Source organism: Mustela nigripes, chromosome 10, assembly GCF_022355385.1.
Source record: "Mustela nigripes isolate SB6536 chromosome 10, MUSNIG.SB6536, whole genome shotgun sequence".
NCBI classification, from domain to species: Eukaryota; Metazoa; Chordata; class Mammalia; order Carnivora; family Mustelidae; genus Mustela; species Mustela nigripes.
In genome coordinates this window covers 66,567,995-66,583,309 of record NC_081566.1, presented here as the reverse complement: position 1 = coordinate 66,583,309, position 15,315 = coordinate 66,567,995, and the positions used below count along the sequence as shown (strand labels likewise).

The 15,315-nt window shown below is 62.7% G+C and overlaps 1 protein-coding gene across 4 annotated transcripts in view; it reads right to left on the bottom strand.

The window, feature by feature from the left end:
* Window positions 1-15,315, bottom strand: part of ADAR (adenosine deaminase RNA specific) — a 35,159-nt gene that overhangs the window by 1,936 nt on the left and 17,908 nt on the right. For 3 of the 4 annotated variants that reach the window (XM_059413846.1, XM_059413845.1, XM_059413844.1), the window contains exons 2-11: window positions 12,005-13,404; window positions 10,289-10,472; window positions 9,813-9,961; window positions 9,241-9,385; window positions 8,951-9,141; window positions 2,682-2,904; window positions 2,334-2,505; window positions 1,884-1,977; window positions 1,438-1,560; window positions 1,106-1,239 (exon numbers count right to left, since the gene is read on the bottom strand). In XM_059413846.1, coding sequence (XP_059269829.1) covers window positions 1,106-1,239; window positions 1,438-1,560; window positions 1,884-1,977; window positions 2,334-2,505; window positions 2,682-2,904; window positions 8,951-9,141; window positions 9,241-9,385; window positions 9,813-9,961; window positions 10,289-10,472; window positions 12,005-12,693 — 2,104 coding nt within the window. In that variant the 5' untranslated portion in view covers window positions 12,694-13,404. The remainder of the gene's footprint in view (window positions 1-1,105; window positions 1,240-1,437; window positions 1,561-1,883; window positions 1,978-2,333; window positions 2,506-2,681; window positions 2,905-8,950; window positions 9,142-9,240; window positions 9,386-9,812; window positions 9,962-10,288; window positions 10,473-12,004; window positions 13,405-15,315) is intronic. The other variant, XM_059413842.1, reaches the window with a different exon arrangement.

The following is a 15,315-nucleotide window of genomic DNA, read 5'->3' as shown; positions in this document are numbered from 1 at the left end:
GGGGGGGGCCGGCAGCGGACAGTGCGGGGGCCTCCAGGGTCCCAACTGCCAGGGTAGCAAAGACATCAGAGAGAAGCAACAGCTGAGTTTGACAGTTTCAGACACTGAGAACAGCACAAGCAAAGGCCCTGTGGCAGCAAGAGGCTGGGCTGTCCGCGTTACTGATGAAGAGCCAGTGGGCTTGAGGCACCTGCGTGTGCGTAGGCCTGGCTTCTGTTGTGAAGGGTGATGGGAAACCGTGTGGCTGTTTTCAGTGACAGCTCTACTGAGACTGAATTCACCCATTTAAAGCCACGGTGGTTTTTCGTATGTTCACAGGGGTGCAGCCCTTCTCATAGTCCAGTTTAGAACCTTTCGTTGCCCTCAAAAGCAGCATCCCCACGTGCACCAAGCCCTCCCAGCCCAGGCCCCAGGTAGCCACACATCCACTTCTTGTCTCCACAGGGAGCCCTGCTCTGTATTCCCGACATTTTGCACAAACAGAGGCACGAGACACAGGACTTCTGGGGACTGGCTGCTTTCTCAGGGCTCGTCTGTGTTGTAACAGGAGCCAGTGCCACACCCGTCTCATGGCCGAGCCGACCGCACCATGCAGACAGGTCCTGTTTGGGTCACTCGCCAGCGACCAGACTGGGGTGGCTTTCACCCCTCGCTGTTCGGAACCAGCAAGCACTCGCCTGTTCTCCCGGGGACGCACCCTGGAGCGAGCTGCTGGGTCCTGGGCAGCTCTGTGGGTTTTGAGCAGGGAGGTGACCTGGCCTGAGCGGGCGGGGGCGGGGATGAGGAGACACCCCCCACCGAGGGCCCCGGAGGAGGGGCCGGCAGACGGAAGGCAGTTGCGCAGCTGCACACCTGGCGCCCACCTCCGTCACTCCTCGGACTCGGTCCCACGTCCCTTCTCCCCCCGCCCCCCCGGCCGGGAAGATCAGGGATGGGAAGGGGACTCCCACGCCTCTGTCTCTAGCCAGGGGGGCACTCCGCCTCCTACCTGACTTGCCCAGCTCTCTGACTGCAGATGCCAAGTGGAATTTTGGCCTTCTACGCTGCACCCCCGTCCCCAGGTCACCCCTCCCAGCAGGAGCCTCCCCACGGGCGCGCCGCTCACCGTTCTCCACCTTGGTGCGCAGCTTGCCCTGTTTGGGGTTCTCGAAGACGGGGTAGTGACGGGAGTCGGAGCTCTCCACGGCGCGGTCGCTGCAGGACTTGTCGAAGAGGGCGCCGTCCCCACACGGGGCCGTGCTGCAGGACAGGGGCATCTGTGAAAGCCCAGCTGTGCGGGGCCTCCCCAGTCCCCGGGGCCTTTCCCGCAGCCTCCCGCAGGCCGCTGAGTCAAGGGCGGCCCAGGGAACGGCTCCGCCTGATGGGCTGGGACGGCACTCGGATGCCCGACCCCGGGGCCTGGCAGGCTGGCTCTGGGGCAGCAGAGACCACACGGACCTGATGTACAGATGGAAGGACACGCTCTTCTTTATCTGCAGCTTCTCTCCGCCCCTCGCAGGCTCAAATATGCTCTCCTTTGCTGTCTGGGGGTTGTACTTCATCAGCTCGCTATAGAGGAACCTACAAGGGGAGCCGTGGCTAGGACCGCGGTGGCCTCTGGGGCCCGGACCCCGTCGGGGGAGGCCTCTGCCCGAGGCCTGGACACCTCGGACAGCCAGCCGTCCTCTCGGGTCGGTCTCGCTCCTGCCCCTGACCTGCTGAACACGTGAGCTGGAGGGCAGGCCGGCAAGGGGCTCCCCGAGTCCCAGACGCAGGTGGAAGGCGTCCGCGCCCCGACAGGACCAAGAGGGCCTGGTGCGGACAGCGGGCTCTGCAGTGGTGCGGCCCCGGCCCCGAGGGGTCAGGCGTGAGACGGGCTCCTGGGCGGCCCCCGGCCCACCCACCTGATGAAGCCTCGCCGGGAGATGATCTCCGCGTGGCAGTCGTTCACCGTCTCCCCCTTCAGGCTGAGCGAGTCCCCCTTCACGCAGCGGTTCCCTGCAAGGCGGGGACAAGCGTGATCCTTCGCCGGGAAATGAAGACAAACAGGCTAGAGGCCGTCTGGCTTTTCCTTTTTTTTCTTATTTGAGAGAGAGAGGGAGCGCAAGTAGGGTCTGGGCAGGGGTGGGGCAGGGGAGGGACAGGGGAGGGACAGGGGACTTCCCGCTGACGTGGAGCCCAAGCCCACCTCTCAGGGGCTGGATCCCACCGCCCAGAGACTGGGACCTGAGATCACGGCCGGGGCCTAGATGCCCCGGGGTGGGGGGTGCAGAGGCGGTCTGTGGGGGGCTACGGATGGAGCCTCAAGCCCGCCCCCGCCCCCCCACCAGGCCTAGGCCGCGAGCCTCCCTGACCTGTGCCCAGGCTGACCACCACCCCCAGGTCGTCGGAGGCCTTCTTCATGATGACGGCGGCCAGGATCTTGCGGCCGAGCAGCGAGGGCTGGAAGCTGTTGGTGAGCGCGTTGAAGCAGCGGTGGCTCAGCATGGCGATCTGGTCGTGGAAGGTGCTGCCGCTGAGCGGGAGCTGCGGGCACAAGGCTGTGTCAGGGCTCTCGCGCGTGGGCCTGGCTCCGCGTGCCGCCGGGGCCCCCGCCACAGCCCCCGACTACGGCCCAGGACGGCGAGTTAAGCGCCAAGTCCGCCCAGAGAGGAGTCAGCAGGACCCCACAAAGAGAGAGCACCAAGAGTCGACGTCTTAACTGTCTTTGGCTGTGCTTCTGGGGACCTGGAGAGGAGCATAGTTCTTCTGAGACCGGCCCCTGTCACTGGGGTTACCTCTGTGAAACCCATGCGCTCGGCCTTCTCGCTCTCCCCAATCAGGACGCGCAGGGCCGCATCTGCTGCTTCCTGCTTGCCCTGCTTCTTGCTGTGCGCGCAGACGGCTGGGAACCAGCGACCCCCAACTTTCGCCTGGTAAACGAACCTTTGGGAGGAGAAGCAGGGGATGAAGACGAGCGCCTGACCGGACGGCCGTCCGCCAGGTAGCCCTTCCCCGACCTGGGCCCTGGGACTCGCGCGGGGGCCTCTGCAGAGACAGATGCCACCTGTCTGCTCCCGCCGCACGCTCACCTCTAACCTGACTCTGCTCAGCGGGAGACGTGCTGAGACACGATGCTTCGTGTGGGCGTCCTGAGCCCCTTGCTGGAGATCGGAGGGGCCCCAGAACCGAGGGACACACCGGGCCACTGAGCCCCGACGAGGTGCCCCGGTCCACAGAGGCTCGGGGCCGGGCTCCTGAGCTACGATGTCCCTCATGCCAGCCAGTAGCTGGGCGCGGGCGGGGGGCGGGGTGATGGAAGGCCCAGGGGGAGGGGACGTGGCGTGAGAGATGCCGGAAGGCAGTGGGGTCCTGCCCGAGACTCAGGAGCATCTCACGTCTGTTCCACGCGTTTGAAAAGAACATGAGTTCTGTACACACACACACCACGCACATACACGGGCTCCCTGCGGGGCCGTCGTGGGCTGGGTCCCGGCCCAGCACAGTAAAGCCAGTATTGCAGTCGAGTGAGATAAAACCGACTTCCTGGTTTTCCAGAGCAACAGAAGTTAGGGTTACGCTCTACGGAGCCTCTCAGGTGCGCAACGGCCTTAGATCTAAACAACACGCGTCCCCTAATTAAAAAGCACTTCACTGCTCAAAAGATGCCTAAATACGGAGAATTTTAGATATTGTGAGAATCAGCGAAATGAGCCCAAAGACATGCAGTGAGCAGACGCCGCTGGAGAGACGGCCCAACACCGGCTTCCACAATCCCGTGAGCAAACTGCTGTGGACACGGCAAACGGCCGGCCACTGTCCGTGGGGACCCAACATGGCGCGGGCTGGGATCAGGCTGGGGGTTGGACGCCGGGACCCCCACCAGCTGCGCTCCCTATGCCTAGTAACTGTAGGAGGCCTGTGGTTTGCCTTTTCCTGGCACGCTGAGGACACCGAGTTAAGGAAGCCAAGACCCCGCAAACGAGAGGAGGTGCAGAGGTGAGGGGCATGGGGCGGGGGGGTGGGGACACCTGCGCAGCACAGCAGGTGCAGGCAGGCCCGTGAGGTGACGGGAAGAGAAAGCGTCTCTCCTGGCGCCGCCGCCCCTTCCTCAACCAAGCGCCGCAGACGGGCGTCGGCTGGGAGTAAGAAGAGGGTCTCGCCTGAATAAGAAGGAAGGGGTCTGAAGAGTGGACAGACAGGTCAGGACAAACCAGCAGGGAAAACGCGGGGAAGGGGGGCCGAGGGCGGCCGAGGGCGGCAGGGAGCAAGAGACCGTCCCTAGGGGCCTTCTGTGGACAGTGTGGACGGGCCAGGCCTCCTGCCCTGGCAGGTTCACTCCTCTCCCACCGCAGGCCTGCGCTGAACCAGGCCCTGCCCACACTCCGGCTTTCTCTGAACTGTCCCCAGGCCGCGGCGCGGCACCCGTCCGTAGGACGTCAGGCCACGCCAAGCAGACTTGCAACCCACTGTGCACCTCGAGCTCCTTCGAACACACACGAGACGGGAGACCCTACGTGTCTCTAGGGATCACTGGTTCCATCTGGCCTCTCTCCAAACAGAACGGAGACCAAAAACATTCTCTGGACGAACGAACAAAGGAGGGAGTGTAGTGGAGAGGGGAGGCCGCTGCAGGCTGGAGAGCAGGACGCCTCAGAGCCCGAGACTGGTCTCCTCGAGGGAGGTGCAGGGGCCGGACGTGAGGACCCACCGCTGGCCACTAGTGTGAGCTACTGGGGGGGACAGGGAGGTCGCCCACGGGAACGGGAAGGATCAGAGGAAAAGAGCGTAAGAGATGAAACCCAAGAGCTCTCCTTCAGGAGGGTCGGAGTCCAGCCCAGTCGAAGCGACAGGAAGCTGGAGGGGAGCCCGGGGTCCTGCGGAGGTCTCGGCCCCCACAGCTGGGGCCTTCCGGCAGTGAGATGCTGACATATGGTCACCGAGAAGGGCAGACGGAGGGAAGCAGTACTCTCCTGTCACAGAGCCATTACGGCGGACCCTGCCCGCAGCCCCGGGGGTCTTCACGCCCGCCCCTCCCCCCTGTTAAGTTCTTAAATCCTGCGTGAGTCCCAGAAGTCTGAGGGAGAGTTTCACGCAAGTGGGAGAGCCAGACAGAAGGAAGGGGTGAGGGCGAGGCTGGGGACACGGGACGGTCACTAGGCACCAAGGGCAGGCCCTGCGAGCCCGCGTGCCCGTCACAGGCCAGGAGGCCCTCCGGGTGCCCTGGGCCAGTGTGCTCGAGTCCTTCTTACCGGGCTCACGCTCTCCTGGGAGGAAGTCAGAGCCAAAAGACAGACAAGGACACGAACAGGTGGTTCATATCCAAGAAACACAGATAACAGGAACGTGAAGAAATGAGTCAACATCACTTACTTCGGAGACAAATCCAAAGTAAGACTGTGTCGCCAGCTCCCCTCCTGTAACCACCTGGGGGCGCCTGGGGGGCTCAGTGGGTTGAGCCTCTGCCTTCGGCTCAGGTCGTGATCTCAGGGTCCTGGGATCGAGCCCCGCATCGGGCTCTCTGCTCAGTGAGGAGCCTGCTTCCCCCTCTCTCTGTCTGCCTGCCTCTCTGCCTACTTGTGATCTCTGTCTGTCAAGTAAATATTTACAAAAAAACCAAGAAACTGAGCACTGGGTTACTGCAGAAGTAATCGTTCCCGGCGTTAAGTATGGAAGGGGAGGAAGCGTCCCTCATCTCCAGAAGCAAACACTGGCCCAGTTTTCCATTCTCGCAGAGCGGGCCCCGTGCCTGCCTCCCAGCCCTCCCTGAGCCCCCGCTGTGCCCACGGGAGTTCCACGGCCCGTGGGCACACACCGTGCGCGGTGCCGGGATGGGCGCGCCCCACGATTCACCAGTCCGCAGACCAGCTCGGGGTGTCCGTTGAAACAGCAGAGCTGCCGTGCACGGTGCGGGAGGGTTCCCGGGGGCGCCCCCCCGCCCTGAAAGCGCTGCTCTCCACTCCCCGCTGTGACACTCGGAGGACCCCTCACGGACACGCGAGCACATTGAGCACGTGTGCACTTCGCTCCCGCGCCTCTCCGCGGAAGAGCCCTTCCTTGTGAAGAAATCAGCCCCCCGTGTTTCACTCTCAGACGGCCTTTAAGACCCCAATTCTCCTGACACCCACACCTGTCTTCCAGACTTTCTTTCACGGAAAGGCTTTGCCATTCCAACGTTCTCAAGTGAAAATCCCCACTTTTACCTGTGATGTTATGATTTATGTATATATTTTTAAGATTTTATTTTTAAGCAATCTCTACACCCAACACGGGGCTCAAACCCAGAACACCAAACCAGCGATGTCCTGCTGAGACACGGTGGGCAGCCCCCTCCCCCCGTGTCTGCCGTGAGAGCCGGCCCGGGCCACGGGCCGTGCAGGTCCTTCAGAACTTTCTGGCTATTCTAGATTTTTCTTTTTTTTTTCTTTTCCCTTTTCGAACACTTCAGTTATTCGTCAGAAAGAGCGTGTACAGGCAGGGGGAGCAGCAGAGGGAGACGGAGAAGCAGACTCCGCTGAGCAGGGGACCTGGGACCCTCGGATCCTGAACCTGAGCTGAAGGCAGATGCTTCACCCACTGGGCCACCCAAGTGCCCCACATAGACTCTCGTATGAACCCGGGAATCAGGCCTTGCGGGTCTCCAAGAAGTCAGTTCCACCCCGTCCCCAGTAGGATCACGTGAAACGTAACCACTCGTCTGGGCCCAGCCGCAGTCATGAACCCGGGTTATCTACCTCATCACAGGGCCCCGGAGCCGGCGTTTCCTGCCCGGAGCGTGCGCATCTTCCACCTGCTCAGCCGCTGCTGCCGACAGGCTCCTCTCCTCCCCCGCGTCCGCGAATCGCTTCCTCCGCACGCGTCTGCCCTGGTTTCCCAAGTCCCTGCTCTCCCGCCTCCCCTGCCCGGGTGTGCCCGCCCGCCACTCGCGGGCGCTCAGGGGCACGAGCCCGGTCTGCGCCGGACGGCAGCGTCCTCTCCCCGCCTTCTCTGTCCTCCACGGGCTGGCGGAACCGGCGTGCCAAGAGGACGGGGACCCGGGCACCCCCGTGTCCTGACCTTGCCGCAAACAGCTCCCTGTTCAACGCAGAGTAGACGCCTGGCGGCTGACTTCAGAGCTATGTTGTGACCCCGCTCTGAAGGAGGTACGCGGTCATGCCTACTTATTAACGGCTTGGCTTTTTAATCTGAATGGACGTTGGATTTTATTAAAAACCTTTCTGGAATCTCTGGAGAGGACTCTGAGCTTTGCCCTTATTATTATTTGGTAAACAATAACATCTTGACACAGACTAATCTTTGCACGGCACCAAGACCCCATTTCTCACGTTTTAGAACAGCAAAGGTAAAAATTTGGTTCAGATGTCCCGTTTCCAAAGTTCACGTTACGCCACTCCCCCATTACTGAAGACCTACGTGAGTACCCACTTCCACCAAGCAAACATCTGAAGAGGATTTTTACCTTTACGAAGAAAGGCAAGAAGTGAAGACCGTACCCAGCGCCGGCCGGGCAGGGGATCCCAAACGAGCTGTGTCCTTCTGGACTGCAGGGGGTACCTGCCTCCGCACTGGGCATGACGGGCGAGCCATTTCCCAGCCGATGGAAGCGTCCACCGCTCTAGTCTCGCTGCGGGGAAGTTCGGCAACGGCTACCGAAATTTTAGACGCCCATGGAGACGTCATTCATGGGTGTCAGAGCGTGTGGAAGTGACCCACACACCGGTCACCACACACCGGTCACAAGGGGCTGGTGGACAGCCCAGGTTAGTGCACTGGGGAGCCACGGGGCACCTTCACACAGAGAACAGAGCGGGACCCAGACACCTCACCGAGGTCGCCCGTTACGCATGAACAGCCCACAGCGCTCAGGGCACACGCGTGTCTGCGACGAAGGGGCTCCCCGCCGGCCCGGCTTGCGTTTAGGGGAGGACGGTCTGGAAGGACACGGGGGGTGTGTCCGGGCGCGAGGTGGGGGGGACAAGATTCTTGCGTTGCATTTTAAGGCACGTATGACCTACACAAAGAGCGAACCCCTCGAAAACTGTTCAGGCCCAGAACCACCCTCGCGAGCAGGCAGAGCACAAAGACCGCCTCCGGCAGCAGGACCGCTCCGCACCCGCACAAAGCGAGGCCTGCGCCAGCAACAGCAACATCCGCTTTCCCAGCCAGGCGGCGGGTGCGGGCGTCTGCTTCAGGAGAGACCTTTGTGTCTCCTGCTCCATGAAACAGCCGTAAGCCCGGAAGCACCTGTGCTGCGGGATACGCAGCTGCGGGGCTGCCCGGCCAGCCGGGGCCACGGCGACTCTCGGTCTTGGGCTTGTGACAAGCCCCCTGGTGCTGAGCTTATATTAAAAAAAAAAAAAGATCTAGAAAACGTCCAGAAATATGCAGCTACAGAAGGACTGTGACGGGTGTGTGCGTCCGAGACATGGGACACCGTGTAAGACACGCTGGTCAGTAGGGGAGTTGGATGCACGAGGATAGCATTTATACTTACTTTTGATTAAAAAACAAAATGAAAAAGTAATATATGCGTGTAAATTTCTAGAAGTCCTAAAGAAGCTGGTCATGTGTAACTGTGGGGAAGGAAGCTACCAGCCTGAGGAGACTTTCCCTGCATACTTTCTCAAGGAGCCTGAATGATTTTCTACACCCGTATGTATTCCTTTAAAAATGAAATTAAATGCTGAGCCTTCAGCTCAGGTCATGATCTCAGGGTCCTGGGATCTAGCCCCGCATCGGGATCTCTGCTCGGCAGGGAGCCTGCTTCCCACTCAGTCTGTCTCTCTGCCTACTTGTGATCTCTTTCTGTCAAATAAATAAAACCTTTAAAAATATTAATAAAAAATAATCAAAACGGAGCACACCTGCTGTAGGAGTGATTGTACTCTCTAGTCAGCCATGGGGATCTTCAGGCCAGCCTGCCCCTGTGGCCCTGGGGGCAGCCTGTCCTCTCCCCTCTGGGCACGCGGCCATGCGGGGCCGAGACACTCACTTGGGCTCGTGCGGAGGGCCGGACTGGTCGACCAGCTTGAACTCGGCTGCGAAGCCGTGGGAGCGGGCGTACTCCAGCAGGCCACCCACGGGGTTGGTGTTCAGGTACCGGACGAGCTCGCCGATCCTCCGGACCTTGCTGGGCAGCCCGGACTGCAGGTTATCGAAGGGCTCTGTGCTCGTGTCCCCGGGCTGAAGGGGGGGTCAGTGCACAAGGAGGAACTGTGAGCATGGGGGCGGCTAGGGGGTGCCGGGGCAGTGTGGGGTCCCGGGGTCACCACGATGGCCCACCTGGGTGTCCAGAGGTATTGAGCTGGTGGCCTCTCCGTGCAGAGCCTTCATGGCTTCCTCGGCTGCCATCTGCTTGGCCACCTTCTTGCTGGGGGCACTCACGGTGGGGAAGGTGTGGGCTCCCATGGCCACGCAGTACTGGAACCTGGCAGGACACAGAGGAGCTGGGTCAGAGCGGCACCCCTCGCCTCTGCGGACGGGCCTCTCTGAGCTGGTACGGCCTCTCCGCACCTCGGCCCATGCGGCCCTACGTGTCAGGGCCCTGGGGCCTCCTCCGGGAGCCATCCTCGGGGATGCAGAGTGTGCAGAGCCCCGGGGACACCCAGGTCTGCAGACCCACCACCAGCTACCGCCAGGCCAAGCGGCTCCCTAGCGCTTGGTTCCCGCGTCACCCTGAGTTCCTAATCCCAGGCTGTCCGCGGCATGGCGGTGAGCACACCGCGCGGCTCCCCCGCTTCCCTTGGGGAAGACGCGACGGCTCAGCGGGACGACCGGCTGCCCCTCAGAAGGCGAGGAGGGCGTGATGGCTCTCCGGGAAAGCCCGGCAGAGATGCCCGACGCGAGAGATGTACTTGGGGTCGTGGGCGGGGCCTTCTCTGGACAGGAGGCGGAACTCGCAGGAGGTCCCCAGCTTGTGCACACACTCCAGCAAGGTGGTGACCGGGTTCTTCCCCGAAAACAAGGCTGCGGCGGAAGGGGTGCTGGACTGGGACTCTGCCGACTGGAGAAAACGAGAGAAACGGCTGAGAAACCATGGCCGCTGCGTCCCGGCGGGGAGACCGGTGAGGGGGTCAACCCCACACGAGGGGCTGACGGCTCAGAGGGAGAGGGCTGAGGGAGGTGGCAGCAAAGGTCGCGTCACTAAGCCGTCCTGCATCCCGCGTCTCATCTGCCAGCGACGGAGCCTGGACTCGGGCCGTCTGAGGCTGCGTTCCAGTCTGGCGGTCTGTGACTGGGAGGCGGGCAAGCAGGGGCGCTGGGCGTGGGGCGGGGGTGTGGGGCCAAGGCAGGGGCAGAGCACGGGGCCCCCAGAAGGCAAGATGCCTACCTTCTCTGACCCCTTCTCTGTGGAGCCGTCGTAGGGCTCTTCTGGTCGTCCCCCGTCCTTGGCTTTTGCTTCCTCGAGCAGGATGGTCATGGCTTTGAGGGCCGCATCCTGCTTGGCCACCTTCTTGCTGCCGGCTTCTGCCGGGGGGAATTCTCGGCCACCAATGATGACTTGGAATTTAAATCTTGAACGTGAGGAGATGAGTGAGTGCGGGCTGGTTTCCCTGCCGCCCTCCCCGCGGGGCCCTGCACCCTGGGGCCTCCTGCTACGCACGGGGGCTCCTGTCCCTTTGGAGCCTCAGCCCCGACCTTCTGGAAACACGGCAGCCAGGGACTCCTCTCAGAGCTCATCAGAGCAAACACAGCTCCGGGGAGACCCGCCATCTCTCAGCAACGAGTTAAGAGAGAGCACGCACAGAAAACGTGAGCCAAAGCCACCACTGCAGCGACCAGCAGCCTTTGTTCTAGAGCGGCGGGTCCACCGGCTGCCGCCGGGGCGGCTCCTGCAGACAGCAAAGCTCCTTCTGCACGGCCTCACACGCACAGAGCTCCGAGCCCGCCCGGCGTCATACTCACGGCACCGGCTGGCCCCGGTCTGCCCCTGCCCCCACTCCCTGGAGACTGAGCCCTACGGTTGGGTCTGAGTCACCTAGGGCCCATCTGTCCAGAGCCCCTGGTCACAGAGAAGACCAAAAAGCCTTGGTTCTGGGCCTCTGGACTTAACCTGGACCTCCTGTGCTCAAGTTTTCAAATCTATTCAGGTATTTGCTCAACCTGCAATTTCTTTGAAAAAAATGGGTCAAACCTCTTACTTCTTAGGTATTCTGAAATATTTGTACGTTGCACCAACGTTTCTTATAGCTGGAATCCAAAAAAAGGTTGACCACAAAACCTACTGCTCTCCCGCAGTTCTAGGGGTGGGGAGTGGAGGGAAAACAAGGCATGACGCCCTCCTGGCCTCCGTCCCAGACACAGAGCAGTCTTGGCCCTGCCGGCTTTCGGACACCCCCCCCCCCCCCATCTAGACTGCGCTCCTGCCGGCTGTCTCTGTCATGAAGTGAAGATGATGGACAGAAGGAGCAAGGGTCACCGCGGGGAAGCCACGCGCTTGGACACCAGCCCACTAACCTAGAGGGCAAGGGGACTCTCTCCTGCCCCCAGTGGCCCGCTCAGGGGCAGCAGGCGTCCTCTGGCCTTCAGCAGCCCCATCTGGGCAGCCCCCCCGCCCCCCGTCTCCCCCAGTCTGTCCAGCAGCCTGCAGGGGCCTACGGTGTGGGGCCTGGCTGGCTGGTGGAGCAAGGAACCTTCTGACAGCACAGGTCAGGAGGCACGTAACTCCCACCTTGGACAGGCGGGCAGCTGTGGATGCTCACACGACCTGGTCCCCAGGGGAGCTGAGCCACACGGGGACCTGCTCCTGCTTCCCGTGTGCACGCCCCGGGCCACCCCACCTGTTCTGTGCCTGTCCTGGGAACTCAGCTTAGGGAAGGGAGGGAGGGACTCCGGCATGGATGTGGGGTCCAGGCTCCACCACCTCCAGCCCTCGGAGGCAGGACACTGAGTCACGGAAGCCGGTTCGAGGAAGCTGCTTCCAGCCCGAGGGTCAGCCACCCCCCGGCTCCCCGCAAGACAGAGAGACCGAGGGAAGAGGCAGGGGCCCCGCGAGGGGAGAGGCTGCCTGGCAGGGGTGCGGGTGCGGCCGGCGGTGGTCTCTCACCGAGGCTCGTGTGGTGGCCCGCTCTGCTCCAGCAGGTTGAACTCGCAGGTCTGGCTGGCGAACTGGGCGTACTCGAGCAGCCCGCTGATGGGGTTCTTCAGCTGACACTCGGTCAGCTTCTTGTAGGGGGAGCACCGCGGCCAGCCGTGGCTGTAGAAGGAGGGCATCTCCATGATGGCGCGGAACTCGCCCGGCGCGGCGCGGATGCTGTTCAGGTCATCCGGGATGTCGTCCGTGGCCCACTGGCCGTTCTCGAAGTCCACGTAGCCTGTCCTCGTGGGGCCGTTGTCGTGCGCCGGCGGCTTCGGCCTCACCGGCTCCGGCGCCGCCTCCTGCCTGCTCTCCAGCTTCAGGACCGGCTCCTGCCCGTTCCGCACCGCGGCGGCCGCGACACTCTCGGAGGCGTCCGGTGCGGCCGGGGGATGGGAGGGGGGTGCCGCGTCGCCTGTGGTATCGGGGACGGCGGCCGCGTTTCTCTTCATCTGGACGCGCTCCCGCTTCTTGTCGGTCAGGTGCCACACGGGGGGCGTGGCGCCCAGCCGGTACACGTCGCCCTGCCGCTCCAGGTCGACGAGCACGGCGTTGACGTCCCGCGCCCTGCTGAGGCCGATGTTCTTTGCCACATTCAGGGCAGAGGCGCCACACACGTTGAACAGGAAGTCACAGACCTTCTCCCTGATCTCGGCCATGTCCAGAGGCTCGGGAGGACCTTCCAAGCCAGGCTCGGAGCTTCCGGCTTCAGCTTCCAAACCGGGGTTCAAGGTGGACACGTCCCAGCTGCGGCCGTGGGCGCTGGCTACCGGGCTGTGCCGGCTCCCGGCCTGAGCGGCGACTCTCCACAGAGGGGGCGTTCCCGCCTCGCGACACAGCTGACCCTTCTTCTCCAGAGAATACAGAACTCGATTGACTTCCTTCTTCGGGACTCCAAGCCTCCCAGCCAGATCATGGGCCGTGGCGGCCGTCGCTTCCCCAAGCTGCTGCAGGACGAGCTCCGAGACTCTCTCGTCCTGGCCCTGGCGGATACCAAGCTCCTGGAGGCGCGAGGACAGCCTATCCACACCTCGCCACGGCAGAGCGCGGCCGCGCTGGGGGGGGCGCGGGCACGCCCTCGGGAGCACCTGATGTCTGGGAGGCACACCTGCGGGGACAGCCCAGGCCCCCAGCTCCCTGCTCCTGGCAGGCAGTCCTGGAAACCTCGGCCCGAGTTCGGAGACCAGCGGTGGCAGTGATGGCGTCTGCTTTCCAGTTAGGGGGGCTGCAGGGAGCAGCCCCTTGAGGAACTCTACTTGCTGGAGCCGGAAGAGATTCGGGGACGAGCCAGGCCCTGGCTGCTGCTGTCGGGGCCTGCTGTGCTCATGGCCTCGGAGGCTCTGGGGGCAGGATCTGGTCCGTGAACACCCCTGCAGAGTAAGAAGAGGGAAGACAATGTGAACTAGGCCCTGGCCCCGAGCCTGTCCCTTCTCTCTGCCTGGGGGGCCGCACCTGCCTCCCGAGGGGTGGAGAGGCCGGGGACAGGTAGGCGTGTGACCCAGCCGGCACTGCCCAGGGACCGCCACCCGAAAGAGCAAAGCGAGCGGGAGGCCGAACGGGGAGCCGTCGGGGAACCCGAGGTGGCCGTGGCAGCTGGGCCTCTCCCGTGAGCCTTGCACACTCTCCTGCCTCGGCAGGATTCTGGGGGCTGAAACAAATCCTTCCACTTTGCAAAGTAAGTACCCTTTTAAGATAAAAACAAAGAAATAAATGTTATTTTGTTTTAAAAACAAAAACACAATGATGACGTCAAAATGCCCAGGGAGCCCTGGACCAGGACGTGCCCTGGGCAGGACAACAAACCCCCATGCATGGGGCGACCTGGAGCTCAGCCCCCCAAGGCCACGAGGGGCGCACCTTCCCATGTGCAAACCTCACAGGTTTACTGCTCGCCACTGCCTCCCCGGGAAGCCCGGAATTTGGTTTTGGGTGGGTGGCGAGGGGGGGGGATGCTTTCCTTAGGGAAGGAAGGACACACCGTCTTCACGTTCCAGTGTGGTGGCCAGGTTTGGAAGAGACACGGGGCACTTCTGCTCACAACGCCCAGCCTCCCACAGGTGTCTGGTGTCTTAGACACCTTGGAGTCAGCCCCCAAGTCCCTGCACTGCCCTCTCCAGAGCTGTTTCCAGCCCCGTCCTTCAGGATCCTGTCCCCAGGACATGGGCTGCCCTGACCTGTCACCTCCCAGAACACTGTGCACCTGTGACCCCTGCCCCCACCCAGGGCAGAGCTCATCCTGTCCCTGGAGCTGCTCACTGGAGCGGGGAGAGGGGCAGGAGGTATTTAAGGGACCTGGGGGTGCGACCTCTAGCAACAACATCTCATGCTTGTCCACCCCCCGCCCTCCAACTGAAGGTCCTGAAAGCTCCAGCGACCACAGGCAGCTGTGCCCACCTTCAGTAACCGTGGCCGTCACCCCCACACCCGGGCATGACCTGGGGACCCGAGCGCTCACCACCACCTCCCTCCTCTGGCCGCCTGAGTGGCGGGTCCACTCCTCGCTCATTCTCTCTGTTCCGCTAGCTCGGGCGACACCCACTCCTCAAAGCCTGAAACTCTCCCAGGAAAGGACCGGCTGGGGCTGCAGCTGTGGCCCAGAGCAGGGACGACACGTGAGCCCTGGGGTCCGTGGGCTGAGTTTGCTGAGTCCTGCTCTTTCCCGATGGCAACTTCCCTGTGCATCTCCTGCTTCCGCTTGGGACTCCCGGGGAGCCCCTACGCGAGTGGCCGCTGTGGCTGTGGGTCAGCAGCCCCCAAGCCGTCCTCATTCTGACCCTACACACGCCTCCACTCAGCCCGGGTCTCACGGCCAGCTCCCTCCTCTGCCCGCGGGCCCTGCCCCCACTCCCGCTCGGAGGCTTCCCCAAGGTGCTGGAGAAGGACACGGGACACGCCCTCCTCTGAACTCTGATTCCGTTTCCCTGGCTTGGTGGTTCACTCAGGTTCCCAAACACGCCCTGGACAGAGGCTCTTCCTTACAAACGCCCCTCACGCCGCCTTCTCTTCTTCTGTGCCCCCATGTCCCTTGTGTGTGGAGGAAAGGGACATGTGTGGAGGGCCGCACCCTCCTCCCCCAGGTCGACTCCATCCCCCCCCAACATAAATCAGCGCCCTAAGAAACAGTGCTCCGACCTCTTCCTCTATTTCCCCAGCCACTGCCTTGCAAAGCTAAGACTTGAACTTCCAAATGCCTAGACGATCTGTCCACTTGGATACCCTGCCCCACCTCGAAGAGCACATGTTCTGAACCAAACGAACCCCTTCCCTCAACCCCGCCCGTT